Source organism: Sus scrofa, chromosome 6, assembly GCF_000003025.6.
Source record: "Sus scrofa isolate TJ Tabasco breed Duroc chromosome 6, Sscrofa11.1, whole genome shotgun sequence".
NCBI classification, from domain to species: Eukaryota; Metazoa; Chordata; class Mammalia; order Artiodactyla; family Suidae; genus Sus; species Sus scrofa.
In genome coordinates, this window is record NC_010448.4 from 47,111,298 (window position 1) to 47,129,147 (window position 17,850).

The 17,850-nt window shown below is 55.8% G+C and overlaps 1 protein-coding gene and 1 long non-coding RNA gene across 2 annotated transcripts in view; both read left to right on the top strand.

Annotated features, from left to right (window-relative positions):
- Nucleotides 1–17,850, top strand: part of SIPA1L3 (signal induced proliferation associated 1 like 3) — a 191,474-nt gene that overhangs the window by 163,220 nt on the left and 10,404 nt on the right. Inside the window, 3 exon segments of the mRNA XM_021094330.1 lie at nucleotides 189–410; nucleotides 13,995–14,160; nucleotides 15,000–15,258. Of these exon segments, the coding sequence (XP_020949989.1) occupies nucleotides 189–410; nucleotides 13,995–14,160; nucleotides 15,000–15,258 (647 nt within the window).
- LOC110260981 lies at nucleotides 4,876–8,594 on the top strand. The gene is made up of 2 exons (XR_002344639.1): nucleotides 4,876–5,039; nucleotides 5,321–8,594. It is a non-coding gene; the product is annotated as an uncharacterized LOC110260981 (long non-coding RNA).

The following is a 17,850-nucleotide window of genomic DNA, read 5'->3' on the forward strand; positions in this document are numbered from 1 at the left end:
GACTGTGCAAGCAGCTTTCCTTTTTCTCCACATAGACTTCCAGGTATTGGAATTTTCCACAGCAGTGGCAACTTGTACCTCTCCTGTGTGAATGAACTGTTGTGTTTCCCACGAGTCACTTTAAATCGATGGGCTTTTTGGAACATGGGTGGATTTGGTGGGTAATTTCCCTCGTCTTCACTTTGCAGCGACATGAGCTCGAGGGCCGGCTACCCCGCTCAGGTTCACAAGACGGCCAGCGCAGAGACCCCGCGGCCCGCACAGCTGGCCCAGCCCAGCGCCTTCCAGCTCTCCGCCTCCGTCCCCAAGTCCTTCTTCTCCAAGCAGCCCGTGCGCAACAAGCACCCAGCAGGGTGGAAGAGAACAGACGAGCCCCCGCCACGGCCGCTCCCCTTCACCGACCCAAAGAAGTAAGTGCCCGGATGTCCGGTGGGGCAAGCCAAGCCCAGGGTCTTGGGGCAGGGAGGAGGGTGACACCTCCCTCCCTCCATCATTCACCAGGACTCCGTGCCCATCAGTGTCCACAGGTGTGGTCAGGCTGACAGGGACCCCCGCTCTTGGGGAGCTGACCTTGCAGCTGGGGAGACAGGTGAAAAATAGGGTAACTAAGAAGAGCAGGCAGTGGATCAGATGGTGACCAGCCTGCGTGGCGTCCAGGTGAAGAAGGTTCAGGCCGAGGGGACAGCAACTGCGAAGACCCCGTGCGCTTGGTCTGTGGGAGGAGGGTCAGTGAGGTCGGACCCGAGTGAGCACGAGAGAGGGCAGCGTGCGGAGGGTCTCGTGGGCCCCGTGTGAGGGCCTGGACATCTGCCGGGGGGGGTGGGGTGGGCATGGCAGTGTCTGGGGCAGAGGAGGGATGTGACCTAGTAAGGTCCACGGAGTCCCTGCGGCTGTGTGACGAGCACAGCCTCCGAGGGCTGGGGAGCACTGCTGTGATGGTCCAGGCACAAGAAGAGGGGGCTGGAGCAGGAGGGAGACCAGGGAGGGAGATGAGGGCGGCTTCGGGGTAGATTCTCTCAGATGGAAGGAGTTCCCACCATGGCTCAGGGGTAACGAACCCAACTATCCATGAGGATGCGGGCGATCCCTGTCGCTCAGTGGATTAAAGGAGGTGGCGTTGCCTCAAGCTATGGCATCGGTCTCGGATTAGGCTTGGATCCCACGTTGCCGTGGCTGTGGCGTAAGCTGGCAGGTGCAGCTCCAATTCAGCCCCTAGCCTGGGAAGCTCCATATGCCACAGGTGCAGCCCTAAAAAGACAAAAAAAAAAAAAAAAAAAATGAGATGGGAGTGAGCAGGCTTTGCTAGCAGATTGGATGTAGTGTGAAAGAAAGTGAGGCTGAAGATGACACCAGGTGTTGTGGCCTGAAGGGTGGATGCTCCTTGAGCTGAGATGGGGACTGAGTGGGGGGCAGGCCCAGGGGAGCTCGGTCCTGGACCGGCCACATCTGTGACACGCAGAAGACACAGAGGAGGCAGTTGGGTAGGAGTCTGGCGCTCAGGGCAGAGGTCAGGCTGGAGAGGGAAGTGGAGGCGTCTGCGTAAAGGCACGAGGCTGGAGGGGAGGAGAAGGGGTAGCCCTTGGCCTGAGCCCTTTCAGTGTCTGTACGAGGAGGAGCCCACGTGGGCAAGGGGTCGAGTGGGATGGGCCTGAGAACGGAGCGTGGGATTGAGCCTCACCAAAGTGAGTTGAGGGAGCGGGAGAGAGGGTAGGGTGGAACAAGAGGCAGCTGGCTTGGGGCATTTTGCTGTGAAGCGAAAGGAGGAGGAAAGGAGGGGTCAGTTGAAAATGGGTTTGGGGGGAAAAAAAAGAAAGAAAAGGGAGTTCCATCGTGGCACAGTGGAAACGAATCCGACTAGGCACCATGAGGTTGTGGGTTCGATCCATGGCCTCGCTCAGCAGGTTAAGGATCTGGCGTTGATGTGAGCTGTGGTGCAGATGTGGCTTGGATCCCACGTTGCTGTGGCTGTGGTGTAGGCCGGCAGCAACAGCTCTGATTGGACCCGCAGCCTGGGAACCTCCATGTGCCGTGGGTGCAGCCCTGAAAAAGCAGAAGAAAAAAAAAAAAAAAAAGGGCTTTTGTCTTTTTAAGTTAGAACATGGTGATACCAAGCATTTACCGAGTATTCGCTGTGCTCGGTTCTAAACTTGAGTCCATGGGAGTTCCCGTCGTGGCGCAGTGGTTAACGAATCCGACTAGGAACCATGAGGTTGCGGGTTCGGTCCCTGCCCTTGCTCAGTGGGTTAATGATCCGGCGTTGCCGTGAGCTGTGGTGTAGGTTGCAGACGCGGCTCAGATCCCGCGTTGCTGTGGCTCTGGCGTAGGCCGGTGACTACAGCTCCGATTCAACCCCTAGCCTGGGAATCTCCATATGCCGCGGGAGTGGCCCAAGAAATAGCAACAACAACAACAACAGACAAAAGACAAAAAAGACCAAAAAAATATATAAATAAATAAATAAATAAAATAAACTTGAGTCCATGAATCAGGCACCGAATCCCCAACAGCCGCTCCATGAGGTGGGCCTATTATTCGCCCAGTTTTACTAATGAGGCACCTGAGGCCCAGAGTCCACAGCTGGGAGGAGGGACGGAGCTTGGATCGCAGCCTAGGAAGCCAGGTCCGTAGCTTCACTTTGTGGGAGGGGGTCCTGCCCGCGTCCATCCTGTTCATTGGGAGGTCGTGTTTCGTGACCTGATGGGCTGGTCAAGTGTGTGGGTGACGCAGAGCTCACAGGAGACAGCAACGGCATCCTTGGAGATGGTGGAAAGCAGGCTGAACTCAGGCTGAGAGTCCAGTTCACGCACCTTACTGACAGCCGGGGGGCATCCTGGAACCTAGATTTTGATCCTCTGCTCCCCTGATTAAAACCTCCAGTGGCTTCCAGGCGCTCCCAGGATTATCAGTAAAGGCTCACATTCGCCGAGCGTGTATATTGCCCCAGGTGCTGGTGGCCCGTGTGCTTTGTCCACACTCCTGCCCGGACCCTGTGTGACCTCCTCACCCCCTCTGCCCTCCCCCCCCCCACCGTCCCCTCCCACTCCAGCCACTGGACCTGCTCCCACCCCGCAGACTTGCCAAGTCCGGTGACCTCAGGACCTCTGCAGTGGCGCTCTCCAGTTCTTGGGATGCCCTCCCCAGCATTGAGGCTGGCTGGGGGCTTGGTCCAGGGCCACCCCTCGGACGGCCCTTCCCAGTACTCCCTAGCCGCTGCTGACATTCTGTCACTGTTCTTGGTTCCACTGCCCATTTCCCCTGCGGGAAAATAGGTGCCGCCGCCATCGCCATCACGAGACACTTGTAGCCACCCGGCACCGCATGGGTGCTCGGTCAGCAACTGGAACATGCGAGCGTCGCATCTCACTTCATCCCCACCCCAGCCCCATGAGGTGCACAGAAAGGCCCCCACTTTCCAGGCCCTGCTGACCCACTGCACTCCTTCCCCAGTGGGCATGCTGCTCCTCCTTCTCGGGGGCCCCAGGCCCCCACTCACTCCTGCCCCCCTGGGCCATAACAAGCCTTCACAGACCTATTGGCTCAGCAGCAGAAATGTATTTTTTCAGAGTCCCAGAGGCTACTGGTCAGAATCAGGGTGTCTGCAGGGTTGGTTCCTTCTGCAGGCTGGAGGGATGGGTCTGATCCGTCCCACGCACCCCCTGGCTTCTGCTGATTTGCCGGCAGCCGGTGGGCTTTCCTGGTGTGTAGATGCATCACCCCAGTCTCTGCCTTCATCTTCGCGTGGCCTTGTCCCCATGGGCATGTCTGCGTCCACACCTCCCCTTTTTACAAGGACACCTGTCCTTAGAGCAGAGTTGATCCTATTCCCTCACTCACCTGGATCACCTCTGGAGAGACCCGCTTTCCAAATCAGGTCACATTCTGAGACACCAAGGGTTAGGACTTCAGCTTATCTCTTGAGAGGGGGGACCCATTACACCACCCCTCATGTCTCCACACAGACGTGCTGGCCTCTCAGAGAAGCTCTCCCAACCCCCACGCCAGGCTGCTCCCTCCCAGGGACCCGAGTGACTTCTTCCCTTCCCGAGCATCCGTCCCAGGGCACCTAGAGACTGCTTGCTCTCTGTCGCCTTGCGGGACTGAGCGTTCTGGGAGAGCAGTGACACCCGAGCCCCACTCATAGGAGGTGCTCAGAAAATATACTGGGATACGTGACAGCCGTAAACAAACAGCAGCACCCTTTGTCCCAGTGACAGCATCCAAAAAGGCTATGTGTGTGTGTGTGTGTATTGTGTAAACATAGGTAAACTAAATACACAAAACACAGGGGACACCTGATAACTTCATGGCTTCTTAGTTATACATATATTTTTTAAAATCGCATGCATGAAGATAACATGTTAATTTAGAGTTAATGCTCTTGTCCACACACTCCCAGTTCAGAAAGCTGTTTTATTCACTCTCTCTGAGCACTTTGGAGGTAATGTCTTTGTTGCTGTTAGAGCCACCTCTGAGTCATCTAACCTAGTTTTCCAGAAAACATTGTCTTTTACTTCCAGCAAAAGTATTTGAGGCTAAACATGTTTGTTTTTTTTTAAATCTGTGTATAATTCAGTTGCTGAAATTTTATTCTAAGGCACCAGAACTCATTTGCATAACTTACTTATCTGTATTTATTGGTACCTACCCTGCCAAGTACTGTCATAAGCCCCAGCCCCTTTTAACTCATTTATCTTTTTTTTTTTTTTAGGGCCACACCCATGGCATATGGAGGTTCCCAAGCTAGGGGTCTAATCGGAGCTATAGCCACCAGCCTATGCCAGAGCCACAGCAACAAGGGATCCAAGCCATGTCTGTGACCCACACCACGGCTCACGGCAATGCTGGATCCTTAACCCACTGAGTGAGGCCAGGGATTGAACCTGCAACCTCATGGTTCCTAGTTGGATTTGTTTCCACTGGGCCACAACGGGAACTCCCCCTTTTAACTCATTTAATCTGGTACTTCTGTCCCATCTTCCATATAAGAAAAACTGAGGTACAGAATGGTTAAGTCCGTTGCCCGAATTCCTTCAGTTAAGGTTAATCACCGTTGGAGTTCCCGTCGTGGTGCAGTGGTTAACGAATCCGACTAGGAACCATGAGGTTGCGGGTTCGGTCCCTGCCCTTGCTCAGTGGGTTAACGATCTGGCGTTGCCGTGAGCTGTGGTGTAGGTTGCAGATGCGGCTCGGATCCCACGTTGCTGTGGCTCTGGTGTAGGCCGGTGGCTACAGCTCCGATTTGACCCTTAGCCTGGGAACCTCCATATGCCGCTGCAGTGGCCCAAGAAATAGCAAAAAGACAAAAAAAAAAAAAAAAAAGGTTAATCACCGCAAGTATTATGATGGTTGGTTTTGTCATTTGTCCCCACAAGGTCCCCACATACTCAGAGCTTATCCCCAAAGGAGTAATTACAGATCTGCCTCCTTCCTTCTTGATTCTGGTCGGGGACCTCCTGATGCAGCCCCGGAGGAATGATAATGGCCATGGCCAACACGGCTGCTGGGCTGGGCAGACCTGGATCCATGATCTTCCCGCCAGGGCCACTTCCAGATGAGGAAACTGAGGCACAGTTAGAATTGCAAAGCCCAGGTCACGCCGCTAAAAGTGGCAGAGCCAGGATTTGTACCCGGAAATGTAGCAGGGCATCTCGTCAAGCAAGCGGCACAGGGAGGACTCGAATTTTCTGAGGACTGACTTCTTGGAGGAAACAGTCGGCTGTGTTTGGGCACATGGTCTGTTGAAGAGAAGACAGAGTCAGCTGGTAGAGGACAGAAAATCTGTGTGCCGAGGGGACCGAGAGCAACTGCCACAGATGGTCCCTTGCACTTGGCCCCTGGGCAGGCCAGCAGCTCCGCCTCAGGGGATGGCCCGACTGTTTGGATGCTTTGTCCCAGGACTCTGAGATCACCAGCCTGCAGAGGAGCAGAACTGCATTCAGGGCAGGAATCCCTCATGAGCTGCTTCCCCCATTGTTAAACCCTCAGCTTCCCTCCCTCTAAACTGGCCTGACAGGCCCCCCTGCCTCCCGCCTCTGAGGATTTATGGAGCAGTTCCCTGGAGGACCGCGGCACCAAGGCTGAGCTGCCCAGGGCTTAGCGGGTGAGGTGTGCCTAGGCCAACCGGTTGCCAGGCTGCAGCCCCCAGAGCAGACGGCAGAACCAACAGCCTCAGCCCTGCCTCCTCAGCCGTCCTGGGCACCCCCTCCCTGACAGGCAGCCTTCAACCCAGCTGAAAGGCCGGCCCTGCCCCTGGAGGCTGGTGGCCTCTGGGCTACCCTCAGAGGCCTTACGAGGCAGATGCAGCCAAGAACAGGCCTCTGCTCTTCCAGGGAACAGCCACAGGGACACCACCTACCTCTGCGTGTTAAACAGGCCGGCAACACCACCTGGCTGACGTGAGGTACACATGTTCCAGCCCTGCTGGCCCCTGTCCCCGCCACAGGGCCCTGCGAGGAGGAGGCAGTTCCTAAGGGAACAGCCTGTTCGGTGCCCAAGGTGGGGCGGCAGTTGGGAGGGTGGGTCCCCAGGTCACACCTGAGGACGCAGGCCCAGAACGTTCTCATCCGTACATGGGACGCTCTGCCTCGTGAAGGGCAGCCCGGGGCCTGGGGGGGAGTGAGCGCTCAGTGGGTGAGCTTTGTCGCTGCTGCTGTCACCACCCAAGCAGTCAAGAGCAGTCCCCCAGTTGCCGTGAGCTGTGGTGTAGGTCACAGACATGACTTGGATCCTCGAGTTGCTATGGCTGTGGTGTGGCCGGCAGCTACAGCTCCGGTTGGACACTTAGTCTGAGAACCTCCAAGTGCCGCGGGAAATGGCCCTAGAAAAGGCAAAAAGACAAAAAAAAAACAAAAACAAAACAGGACCCTCCATTCACAGCCTGGCTCCTCCGTCACTGTCACCATGTCAGAAGCTGTCTGAGCATCAGTGCCCTCCCTGGTGGAGCGAGGTGATGCCCAAGAGGAAGGGATGTAGCCGCAGGAGACACCGCAGCCCCAGGGAGGAGGGGAGGCTGGGGCGGGGGTGGGCAGGGGGTGCCTGCATCGCCAGGAACCGCCGTCCCCACGCTCCATTCCCCTGGAGTGCTGCTTTCCTCACCCGCAAATCTCGGGTGTCTCGGACCATCAGGCAGGTGTGGGTTCTGAGTGTCCTCGCCTCACTGTACCCCTGTCCCCAGCCTCCAAAGGGATGACAAGATGGCCTGCCTCGCAGAGGCGGGTAAGGAGTCAGTGAGTGGTAGGCAAGTGTGCGGTTGTCACTGGCCTCTGCAAGCCTCTCCCCAGCATACCCGCCCCTGCCAGCGGCCCGTCCCAGCCCTCCTGCCAGGAAAACCCGCCTGCAGACCTGGAGAGTGTGCGCCGGCAAGGTTGGCAGAACCCCCAGCTCAGGCAGCCGACAGTGGTGCTCATTAGCTTAATTAGGCTGACCCCGGGGGAGCCGCCCCAGTTGGAGGCCAGAGCTCCAAGTCAGCTGGGATCAGGCCCAGCCCAGTCGGAGCCATTGGTCGCCTTCCACCTTGGCCCTTCCGTCGTCGCCGGAGAAAGAAGTTGCTGTCGTTCGGGTCCTGACCGCAGAGCCTTCTGGGATTTCTCTGTCTTTCATTTTCTTTTCTAATTAAGTGGCTTAATTCAACAGCATGGCAAATGCACGTTCAGACAACCTAGGCAAAGTAGAGCTTCTGTCCAGTGCTGTCGGTCAGAACGTGGAGAGAGAGGGTACCTCCTTCCAGATGCTGTCGTCATTTATGTTTTGAAAGGTAAAACACACACAGGATCAAAACCAAACTCGTACAAAAGATTTGCAGTGAAAACCTGTCTCCCTCCCCAGCCCCCAGCCGTCCTGCTTCCCTCCCCGGCTGCCGTTGCTTCATTTCTTCTGCATCCTTGCGGAAATGTCCCCAAGCTGACGGAGCACAGGCGCCACGGCGTGCTTCCTCCTCGCCCCTTTTGCTTTATCTACATGGTCACCTTCTGTCTGTACGTGCCAGCCTTTTCTCAGAGGCAGTTGCATATTAGTACATACAAGGTGATCGCTTTCTTTTTAATGGTCAGAGAGTAATCCGTTTTCTCCTCAGAGGTCATTAGGTTTAAACATTTATGGAGACCAGAGGTCTTGAGAAAAAGGAAAAAGGTAAGAGATGCACACGCAGTCTGGGTTTTGGTTTTGGTTTTGTTTGTTAACCTGGAATGAGTGTCATTATAAACTATTGCTTAGAATTCTCAACTTAGAAAATACATTGAGGTGAGAGTTCCTGTTGTTAGCGCAGCGGAAACGAACTAGGATCCATGAGGATGTGGGTTCAATCCCTAGCCTTGCTCAGTGGGTTAAGGATCAAGCGTTGCCGTGAACTGTGGTGTAGACAGGCAGCTGTAGCTCCAATTTGACCTCTAGCCTAAAAACTTTCTTACGCTGAGGGTGGCCCTAAAAAGCAAAAAAGAAAAAAGGAAAAAAAAAGAAAATACATTGAGGAGTTCTCCTATGTTGCGCCAGGTTAAGGATCCAGTGTTGTCGCTGCAGCAGCTTCTGTGGCAGCTGTTCAGTCCCTAGCCCAGGAACTTCCACATGCCCCAGGCGTGGCCAAAAAAAAAAAAAAAAAAGAGAAAATACATTGGGGAGTTCCTGCTGCAGCACAGCAGGTTAAGGACCTGCCATTGTCTGAGCAGCAGCTCAGGTCACTGCTGAGGTGCAGGTTTGATCTCTGGCCCAGCACAGTGGGTTAAGGATCTGGCATTGCTGCAGCTGTGGTATAGGTTGCAGCTGCAGCTCGGATTCAGTCCCTGGCCAGAGAACTTCCACATGCCATGGGTGCAGCCAAAAAAAAAAAAGATAATACATTGGAAAATTCTTTCAGAAGAAAGCGAATAAGGGTAAAAAAAAATGATCAATTTGACTCTGCAAACTGAATTTCAGCTTACTTTTTCCCTTTGGACATGTCACAGCAGCCCACCAACAGTGTCAGGCCTTGTGGAACCTGCAGTGGGGTAGGGAGGTGCGAGTTGAGGGCCAGGAGAGAAAGTTCTAACAAGATTTCTTCCAGCCTGTCTACTGCTGTAGAATTAGGAGGGCCCCCACCAGAGAACTGGGGGCTCCTGGGAGCTGGAAAGACAGTTATTAGCAAATGAACCCAAACCCAAAGTAGGGAAGGAATACCCATGTTCCTCTGGCTTGACTTTTTAAAGTATCCCTGTACTTTTTCCTTTTTATAAAAATCTTTTTTTTTTTTTTGTCTTTTTGCCATTTATTGGGCCATTCCCGCAGCATATGGAGGTTCCCAGGCTAGGGGTCTAATCAGAGCTGCAGCCACCGGCCTACACCAGAGCCACAGCAACACGGGATCCAAGCCGTGTCTGTGACTTACACCACAGCTCACGGCAACGTCGGATCGTTAACCCACTGAGCAAGGGCAGGGACCAAACCTGCAACCTCATGGTTCCTAGTCGGATTCGTTAACCACTGCGCCACGACGGGAACTCCTGTTTATAAAAGTCTTTAAGCCTGTTGGAAAAGGAAGGAAGAGGGTGAGGAAGGTTGAAAGGAAGGAAGAAGCTGGGTAGGGAGTTTGGCTGGTTGGTTGGAAGGAAGGTTGGTTCCAAGAGATACACATTTAGTGAATAGCTGTGAGGGCCTGCAGTGTGGCTGGCCTTGTTCCCGACACTCGACGCAGAAGACAGTGGGCCCACCTGCACAAGCACACACGACAGATCACCCCGAGATGGGGACAGTGCAGAAGTAGCATGGGATGGTGCGATGGAGCACACCTGGGCTGGGAGGGGGCCCAGAAGGTCGAGTAGTCAGGAGAGGCCTCTGAGAAGAAGACGGCTGAGCGAAGCTGGCTGGATAGAAGCTGCCATTGGCAGTGTATGCTGGGCGGTGGGGGGCACTCCAGGCAAACAGAACATCCAGTGCAAAGGCCCTGAGGCAGGAACGTGCCTGGCATGTTCAAGGAACATTGGGAGGCCTGTGTGAGCAGAGATGAGGGCTGAGGCAGGGCAGCACAGATTGTGGCAGACCTCATGGGCTGTGGTGAGGGACATTTTTAGGAAGCAAGTCCCCAGCATTAGGAGCTGAGACTTTAGTAAACTTCAATATACCAGGCTAAGCTGTGTGTGAGTTTTGTGTTCTAAAAATGATTTTTCAGGAGTTCCTGTCGTGGCTCAGTGGTTAACAAACTTGACTAGTATGCCCTGGCCTTGCTCAGTGGGTTAAGGATCCAGCATTGCTGTGGCTGTGGTGTAGGCTAGTAGCTGGAGCTCCGATTGGACCCTTAGCCTGGGAACCTCCATGTGCTGTGGGCGTGGCCCTAAAAAGACAATGCATAAGTAAATAAATAAAATAAAAATGATTTCTCGGAGTTCCCGCTGTGGTGCAGCAGGTTAAGGGTCCAGTGTTGTGTTTTGAAAGGTGAAACATGCATAGGATAAAAACCATACTAGTACAAAATGGTGTAGGTCACAGCTACAGCTCAGATTCCATCCCTGGCCCGGGAGTTTCCATGTGCTATGGGTGCGGCCATTTAAAATTTAAAAAAAAAAAGATTTCACGCCATACCTATCCCTTCTTTATTCCCATGACATATCCAGGCAAACCTCTTCTCATGTCTTGAGGGTCGACTCTACTTCTCTTCGGCAGCTGGGTGGTATTATTCTGGGCAGCCTCGCCCTTGCCCTGCTGGCCGATGCTGTTTGCCCTGTCAACAGGACCCCACAGGGCGTACCGGTACGCCTGGCACGCCTGGGTTCGTGCAGGCCTTTTCGAAGGACACCCCCCAGGGGTGGAACTCCTAGCGTGGTGAGCGCGCACGTTTTGACATTTTCAGCCCCTTGTTTTACAGCCCTCCCAGCAGGGGCCTTGCAGAAGGTGCCCCTTTATCGCGTGGACGAGCTGAAGGCCCGGCCTGCTCGCTCACCCGGGTTGCTGGGCGCAAGCGCGCCCTGCGCTGAGTCTCACTCTCCCTCATGCAGGGCATTCTGGGAAGTGGCAAAATCTAAAGGAAAGAGGGAGAGGTGAGTCCACTTGCAGCGCCCGTGGGAGCAACATGTACCCGGGAGGGTGTCTCCTTCTGTTTGCCTCTTGGAGAGAAAGCGTTTTGTTTGCCCAGAGAACACATTTCCCTAATAATGACAGAGCCAGAATTACCCTAGACCTGGAATTCTCATCTGAGCAGGAATGTGACCTAACAAGAAAAAAACTAACCACTCTCCCTTCCTTCCTTTGTTAAAATCCCAAGGCTGGCAGCTGAGAAAATGAGAAAAAATGTAGACTTCAGTACCCTCAGGAGCCCAGGAGATGTTATTTCTTCCTGGGTTCAAAGACTCTTTTTCTTTCTTGTGTTATAAAATGATGAGGTCTAGGTGTCAGCTCTTTTTAAACTAGTTTTATTATTGTTATTATATCACATGATTAGGGTGAAATAAATTTAGACAGTTCAGAAGGGTGGGTTTCGGATGAAAAGTAAAAGTCTCAATTTTCCACCTCCTATATGACTCCTACTTCCCAGAGGTAATTATTGTACGTAATTTCTTCCAGAATTCTTTTTCTGCATATGAAAGCATATTATTAACCCAAATGTGCTTATGTTCCACATATATCTTTGATATGCCGTCTCTGTGATATAAACATGACAGTCAAGCATGGTGGGGGACTCCTGTGAGCCCTGCAGCCTAGTGGCCTGGGCTGGAATCCTGACTCCACAGCCAGGCTGTGTGACTTCGGACAGTTACAGATCTCTCTGTGCCTCGGTTTCCCATCTGTATGGAGGTGCTGGTAATAGCGACTCCAGGGGAGGACTCCTGTAAAGATGTCTGTCATAGGTTTGCACGCCTAGAGCCCTTGGGATGACGGGTAGTGCCTGGTGCACCATGAGGGCTGCGTTCCTGTTAGCTGTTGTTTCTTCTTTCCTGGGAGATGGCAATGCCCCAGGTGAGGTCTTTACTGGGGATTTAAGACCTGATTCCAGAGGCCGGGCCAGAATCAGAAGGCAAGAGGAGACCTCAGGGGAAGTCCCAGGAGTGGAGTGAGCAGATCCCTGGAAGTCAGCCTTGGGCAGGGGAGGGCCAGGGAGCCGTGGAGTGACAGCCTGCAGAGCAGCAGAGGAGGGTAAGGCTCAGCAGGAGAGGGCACTGCGGCCCAGCGTGCCCGGCAGCCTCAGGTGGAGTTAGAAGAGCTGCCCTCATTTCCCCAGCGTCTGCTCTGTCAGGTATTGGCTAAGTACTTTGCAGCAGACCCTCAAATGCAGAAGTTGCCATTGTGGCTCAGTGGGTTAAGAACCCAACATAGTGTCTATGAGGATGCAGGTTTATCTCTGGCAGTGGGTTGCTGCAATCTGGGGCATAGATCGCAGATACAGCTCGGATCTGGTGTGGCTGTGGCTGTGGCATAGTTGCCGCTCTGATTCACCTTCAAGCCTAGGAACTTCCATATGCCCCATTTTAACGCAGGGGCAGCTGTTAAAAAAAATGCTGTGAGGTCAGCATGTTTTCCAGATGAGCACACTGAGGATCAGAGAGGTGGTGTGATGGGCCCAGCATCCCACAGCAAGAACAGGCAGAGCCTGCACGCAGACCCAAGCCTGTCTGCCTCCAGGACTCCGGCTTTTAACCGAGGCTATGCCTCAGTGACTTGTAGACCACAGGGTGCTCTGGAAGGCGGTTCTGGGTCAGCTTTGGGAATGCTGAAGAGGAGGGTGAGCTGGCTCACAAACCAGCTTCTGGAACAGGAGACCCAGTAGAGAAGCGAGACGGGAGCAGTCAGGGGGGCTCCAGGCCCTGCTCAACATGCAGCTTCTTCCTCTCTGGATCCTCCCAGCTGCCCCACGATACACGCTCTCTTACCCCATGGGATGGATGAAGAAGCCAGAGAGAGATGGTGCCAGGCCGAGGCACCCAGCTCAGAGGCCTGCTGCCTGCGGCCCGGCTCTTCTCCGTAGGGACCGTTCCCCCAGGGATTCTCCCTCTGTAGGACCCACCCCTGGTCTGGGTCACTCTTCTCTCCCACCTGAGCAACTGCAGGAGCTTCCTCACTGTCTCCCTGCTCCTACTTTTGTCCCCTTTTCCACAAGGGTCACTTTTCTGTCTGGGACCCATTAAAACCCAGATGGGAACCTAGCCCTCGCCAGATCAGAGACTCCCCAGATGCAACCCAGATCCCCTCTGAGGCTCAGAGGAAGTGCAGACACCTTACAGCCCCACCCCAGGCCTTACCTTCTACGCCCTGCCCTACCCCCCCTCCCGTAAACTCACCAGGCTTGTTCCCACCTCACAGCCCAGCACTAGCTGTTCCCTCTGCCTGGTGGCTGGACTCCTGCCTCCTTCCAAGTTTCTGCAGAGATGTCCTCCCCTCAGAAAAGCCATCTCCCATCCCCATAGATCCCTTTCCCTTTACCCGGCTTTATCTTTCTCCCAAACACCTCTCTGTCCCTCACACTGTGGGCTTTTTCTCTGTGTTCGTTCCTTCCTCGTCAGTCTTCCTGACTGGAGTCTGCTCCGTGGTCACCGCTGCATGTCACCCCCGACCCCTGCCAAGGATGCACAGGGCCCAGGGCAAGTTCCCAGGGAACGCCTGTGGGAGGAGTGGGTGGACAGAGAAACCTCTGTCCCACTTTCACCAGGTGAGGTAGACAAGCTGCGGTCACTCACCCAGTGGCGGCCAGCTTTCTTAAGTCAGGACACCTTTGGAGTTCCTGTTGTGGCTCAGAGGGTTAAGAACCCGACATAGTGTCCATGAGGATACAGGTTCGATCCCTGGCCTCACTCGGTGGGCTAAGGATCTGGCGTTGCCCTGAGCTGTGGTGTGGGTTGCAGACGCAGCTCAGATCCTGCATTGCTGTGGCTGCGGCTGAGGTGTAGGCCGGCAGCTGTAGCTCCAATTCGATCTCTAGCCTGGGAACCTCCATATGCCACAGGAGTGGCCCTCAGAAGAAAAAAAAAAAAGGTCCAGACAGCTCTGAGGAGAGGCCTGAGCCCTCTGAGACCGCTCTGACCCTGACCCTCTTGTTCCAGGCAGGTGGACAGCAACACGAAAAACGTCTTTGGTCAGCCGAGGCTGAGGGCCTCCCTCCGAGACCTCCGCTCCCCGCGGAAGAACTACAAGTCCACCATCGAGGATGACCTGAAGAAGCTCATCATCATGGACAACCTGCCGCCCGAGCAGGAGAGAGACGCCGGCGTGCGTAGAGGCTGCCCCCGTCCCCTGCACACTCACTCTCACACACACACACACACACACACACACACACACACACACAATCGGGTGGGGGCGGGGCAAGGCCAGTGAGGCGGAAGCACAGCCCCCAGCCCTCAGCCCAGCCCCTTCCCGCCAGCGGCCTCCGCCCAGGCACCTGCCAGCCAGCTTGGGTGTCTGTGGCTCCAAAGCTGTGAGCGGCATCGCAGTGTGAGCCAGCCTCACGGGCACCAGTACCCCCGTGACTGGCAAGGAATGCTCTTAACCGGCTCTTGGGTCCTGAGCCCAGGGTGGAAGCAGTGCCCCAGGAGCACTCAGGCTCCTGTGACCGCAGGTGGGGGGGCCAAGGCAGTAGGCATCCTTAGCCCCCGCCACCTCTGCAACTTCTCTGGCCCCTGGTCCCTGCCTTCCCTGGTGGGCCGTACTCAGGCAGGCACTCCCTTGTGGGAACCTGGGCGGCCAGGTCTCCCAAGGGTTCTCTCCCACGAGCCTGAGCCCTGGGGGACGCCAGCTCTCTGTCCCGGGTGGTCCTCACCGGTGACTGGCTCTCAGGGCTCCAGCTCGGGTCTCCTTCTGTGACCTTCATGGCGCAGGAGGGTGGGCTCAGCCCTCCCGGAAAAGTGGGGGGAAAGTGGGCGAAAAGTGGGGGAAGAGGAATCCCTGGGGGGCAAAATCAGGGTATGTGGACCAGGAAGGGGGCAGAAATAGATGCCGGGTGAGTAAGAACCACAGACGTCCAGGGTGGGAAGGGACTTCTGAGGACAGTGACCGTGGTCCTGCCCATGACCACGCCGGGCATCCCACCGCCACCCCTGTCTTGGCAGCAGTCACCACAGAAGAGCCTGCAGAGGACGCTGTCGGACGAGAGTCTGTGCAGCGGGCGTCGGGAGCCCAGCTTCGCCAACCCTGCCAGCCTGGAGCCGGGCCTGCCCAGTGATGTGCTCTTCACCAGCACCTGCGCCTTCCCCTCCAGCACGCTGCCCGCCCGCCGCCAGCACCAGCACCCCCACCCGCCCGGCGGCCCCAGCACCGGCCCTGCCGCCGCCGCCGCCCCTGCCGGCAATGGCTTCCCAGAGAAGAAACGTGAGTCTGGGCGCCGGGCCTGCGGGGGGCAGGGGTGGTCAGAGTCATCCCAGGGAGTCAGCCCAGGGAGCTTTAAGGGCCCCTGATAGTTGAGCCCGGGTGTCACCCACGGAGCAAGCGGTTGCTGGCCAGTACTGGGGGTCACCTTGGAGTCGGGATCGCCCAAGGCGTGGGGCCATCTGAGACCAGAGAGAGGACGTTAGCCTCTCCAGGTGCCTCTGGACTAGAGGGCTCATCACGAGGGCCCCAAAGATCGCAACCCCAGCTCCCAGGTCCTGTCCCAGGCAGGCTGTCTCGTGGATATTTATGCGTGTCCCCGACCTGGCCCAGGTCTGCCAGCTCTGGCAGGGAGGGTATGACCCACGCATCCCTCTGTTAATCCAGCACATGCTGGCTGAAGGTGGTGCTTGCACACCGTCCCCATCCGAAAGCTGCGCACTGGCTGGGCTTGGCCGTGCCTGCAGTCCACGCTGAAATCCCTTATCCGCAACCCAAAGGCTCTAAAACTGAACAGTAATGTCGGAGTTTGGGCCAAGCTCCCTGGGCCACAGTGCCCAGCCTGAACTGGCAGGAGGCTCTTCAGGGCCCTTCTTTACCCCACTTGGTGCAAACGGGCAGTTGCTTGGTCGCTGGAGGAGGGTGTGTTGAATAGCAGGTGTAGCTGATCTTTCTGTAGAGACCATCGTACTTTCTCAAATCCCAATAAATCTTGACTTCAGAGATGTGTCTACCCCAGGGGCTCCCACTGAGGGGCTGTGCCCCTGTCATCGAGATGGAGCCTCATGGACACTGCAGGGGGTGTGGTGGAGGAGACTCTGGGACTTTTTTGAGGGGTTCTACCTCCCCCCTTAAAATCCTTCCATGGCCCCCCATTACCTAGTGTCTGAGGCCATACCCCTTGCCCTGTTGTTAGGGGGCTTCCGCCCCACCTCAGTCCCTCTATGTCATGGCCACCTCCCTGAATGGCTGATGTTCCACCACTCTCCCTCCTCAGGTCGTTCCATGTGGCTATTCCCTTTGCCAGCCGTGCTCTTCCCCTAGCCCTGTTCCTGGTAACTAACTCCTGCTCCTTCTGCAGGGCTTTGCTCAGTTATTGCTCCAGTTCCCTGGAGGTTCCCTTAGCTCCAGGCTGGCTCACCTCTCCCGTCCTAAGCTCCAGAGCACCTGCGTCCCCCATTGCCGTCATCCCACGGCTGTTTCTTGAGCCCTGCTCCGGGCCAGGCTCTGCTCTAGGTACTGGGCAGCAGTGGAGAGCACGTCAGAGCACCCCTGCCCTGTGGGGGCAGTTTCATGGCAGTTGCTTTCCTTCCCTAAGCTCCCCTCTGTGTCTCCTTCCCCCGCCTCTGGTCTGTACTGCCCTGACTGTGCCAAAGGCAGGGCCTGGCACATAGTAGGCATCTGACATGTCATGAGGGGAAGACGAGGGAGGGGCCAGGGCAGAGGTGGCGTGCATGGGGATCACAGACCCACAAGACAGACAGAATGGGAGTCCCCATCGTGGCTCAGTGGTTAATGAATCGGACTAGGAACCATGAGGTTGTGGGTTCAATCCCTGGCCTTGTTCAGTGGGTTAAAGATCCAGCGTTGCCGTGAGCTATGGTGTAGGTCGCAGACACTGCTTGGATCCCATGTTGCTGTGGCTTTGGTGTAGGCCGGTGGTTACAGCTTCGATTAGACCCCTAGCCTGGGAACCTCCATGTGCCGTGGGAGTGGCCCTAGAAAAGGCAAAAAGACAAAAAAAAAAAAAAAAAAAAAAAAAAAAAAGACAGACAGAATGCCTCTGACTAGCTCTGCCTCATCCTTTCAGTCTCAACTCAGATGCTGCTGCCTCCAGGAAGTCCTCCCTCCCCAACCAGCCTGAATCAGACACCTCCCTTGGGCCTGCTCCTGTCCCTGCTGCCACTCTGCCTTCTGTTTCCCCATCACAGCCCCACTCACTCCAGGCCGTCACTGTGGGGAATGGGTCAGTCACCCCTGTTGGACGGGGACTCCTTTAGAACAGGGCCGGGAGGTATCTGGGTCACTGTGATGACCGCAGCCCAGGGTCCTCTGTCTCACGGAACACATGCTCACACCTCTGCCTTTCTCACTCCCCGTCACCCTGAACCAGAGAGAGTCCCTTCTGGCCTCAGCGTGGCCATGGCCCCCGGGCCTCTCCCCCTCCCCACACCTGCTCCAGAGCCCTTCCCAGGCCACGTTGGACCTGAAGTGGTGCCATCGGCCGGGGTCTGGCCTTCACTGATGAAGGGCCCTCCATGCCAAAGAGCCTCTCAGAGCAGCACCTGCTGATTGCTTGCTTGGCAGTGGCAGCTGCTCCCACGGCCACCACCAGCTGCACAATGAGACGCTGGGAGCATGGAGGCCAAGGGCTCGGCGTCCTCCCTGCCCTCATTCGTTCCCCTGAGCATCCGTTCACTCGGCACACGCTCACTGGCACCACGCGTCCCGAGAGCTGGATGGCCCGAGGGTGTAGCCCATGTCCTGAACTCTGTGCCGCTAAAATGTGAGCAGAAATAGTGTCCACCTCACTGGATTCATCAGATAATCAAGTTAATACGTGGAAAACACTGAGCTCAATGCCTGATACACAGT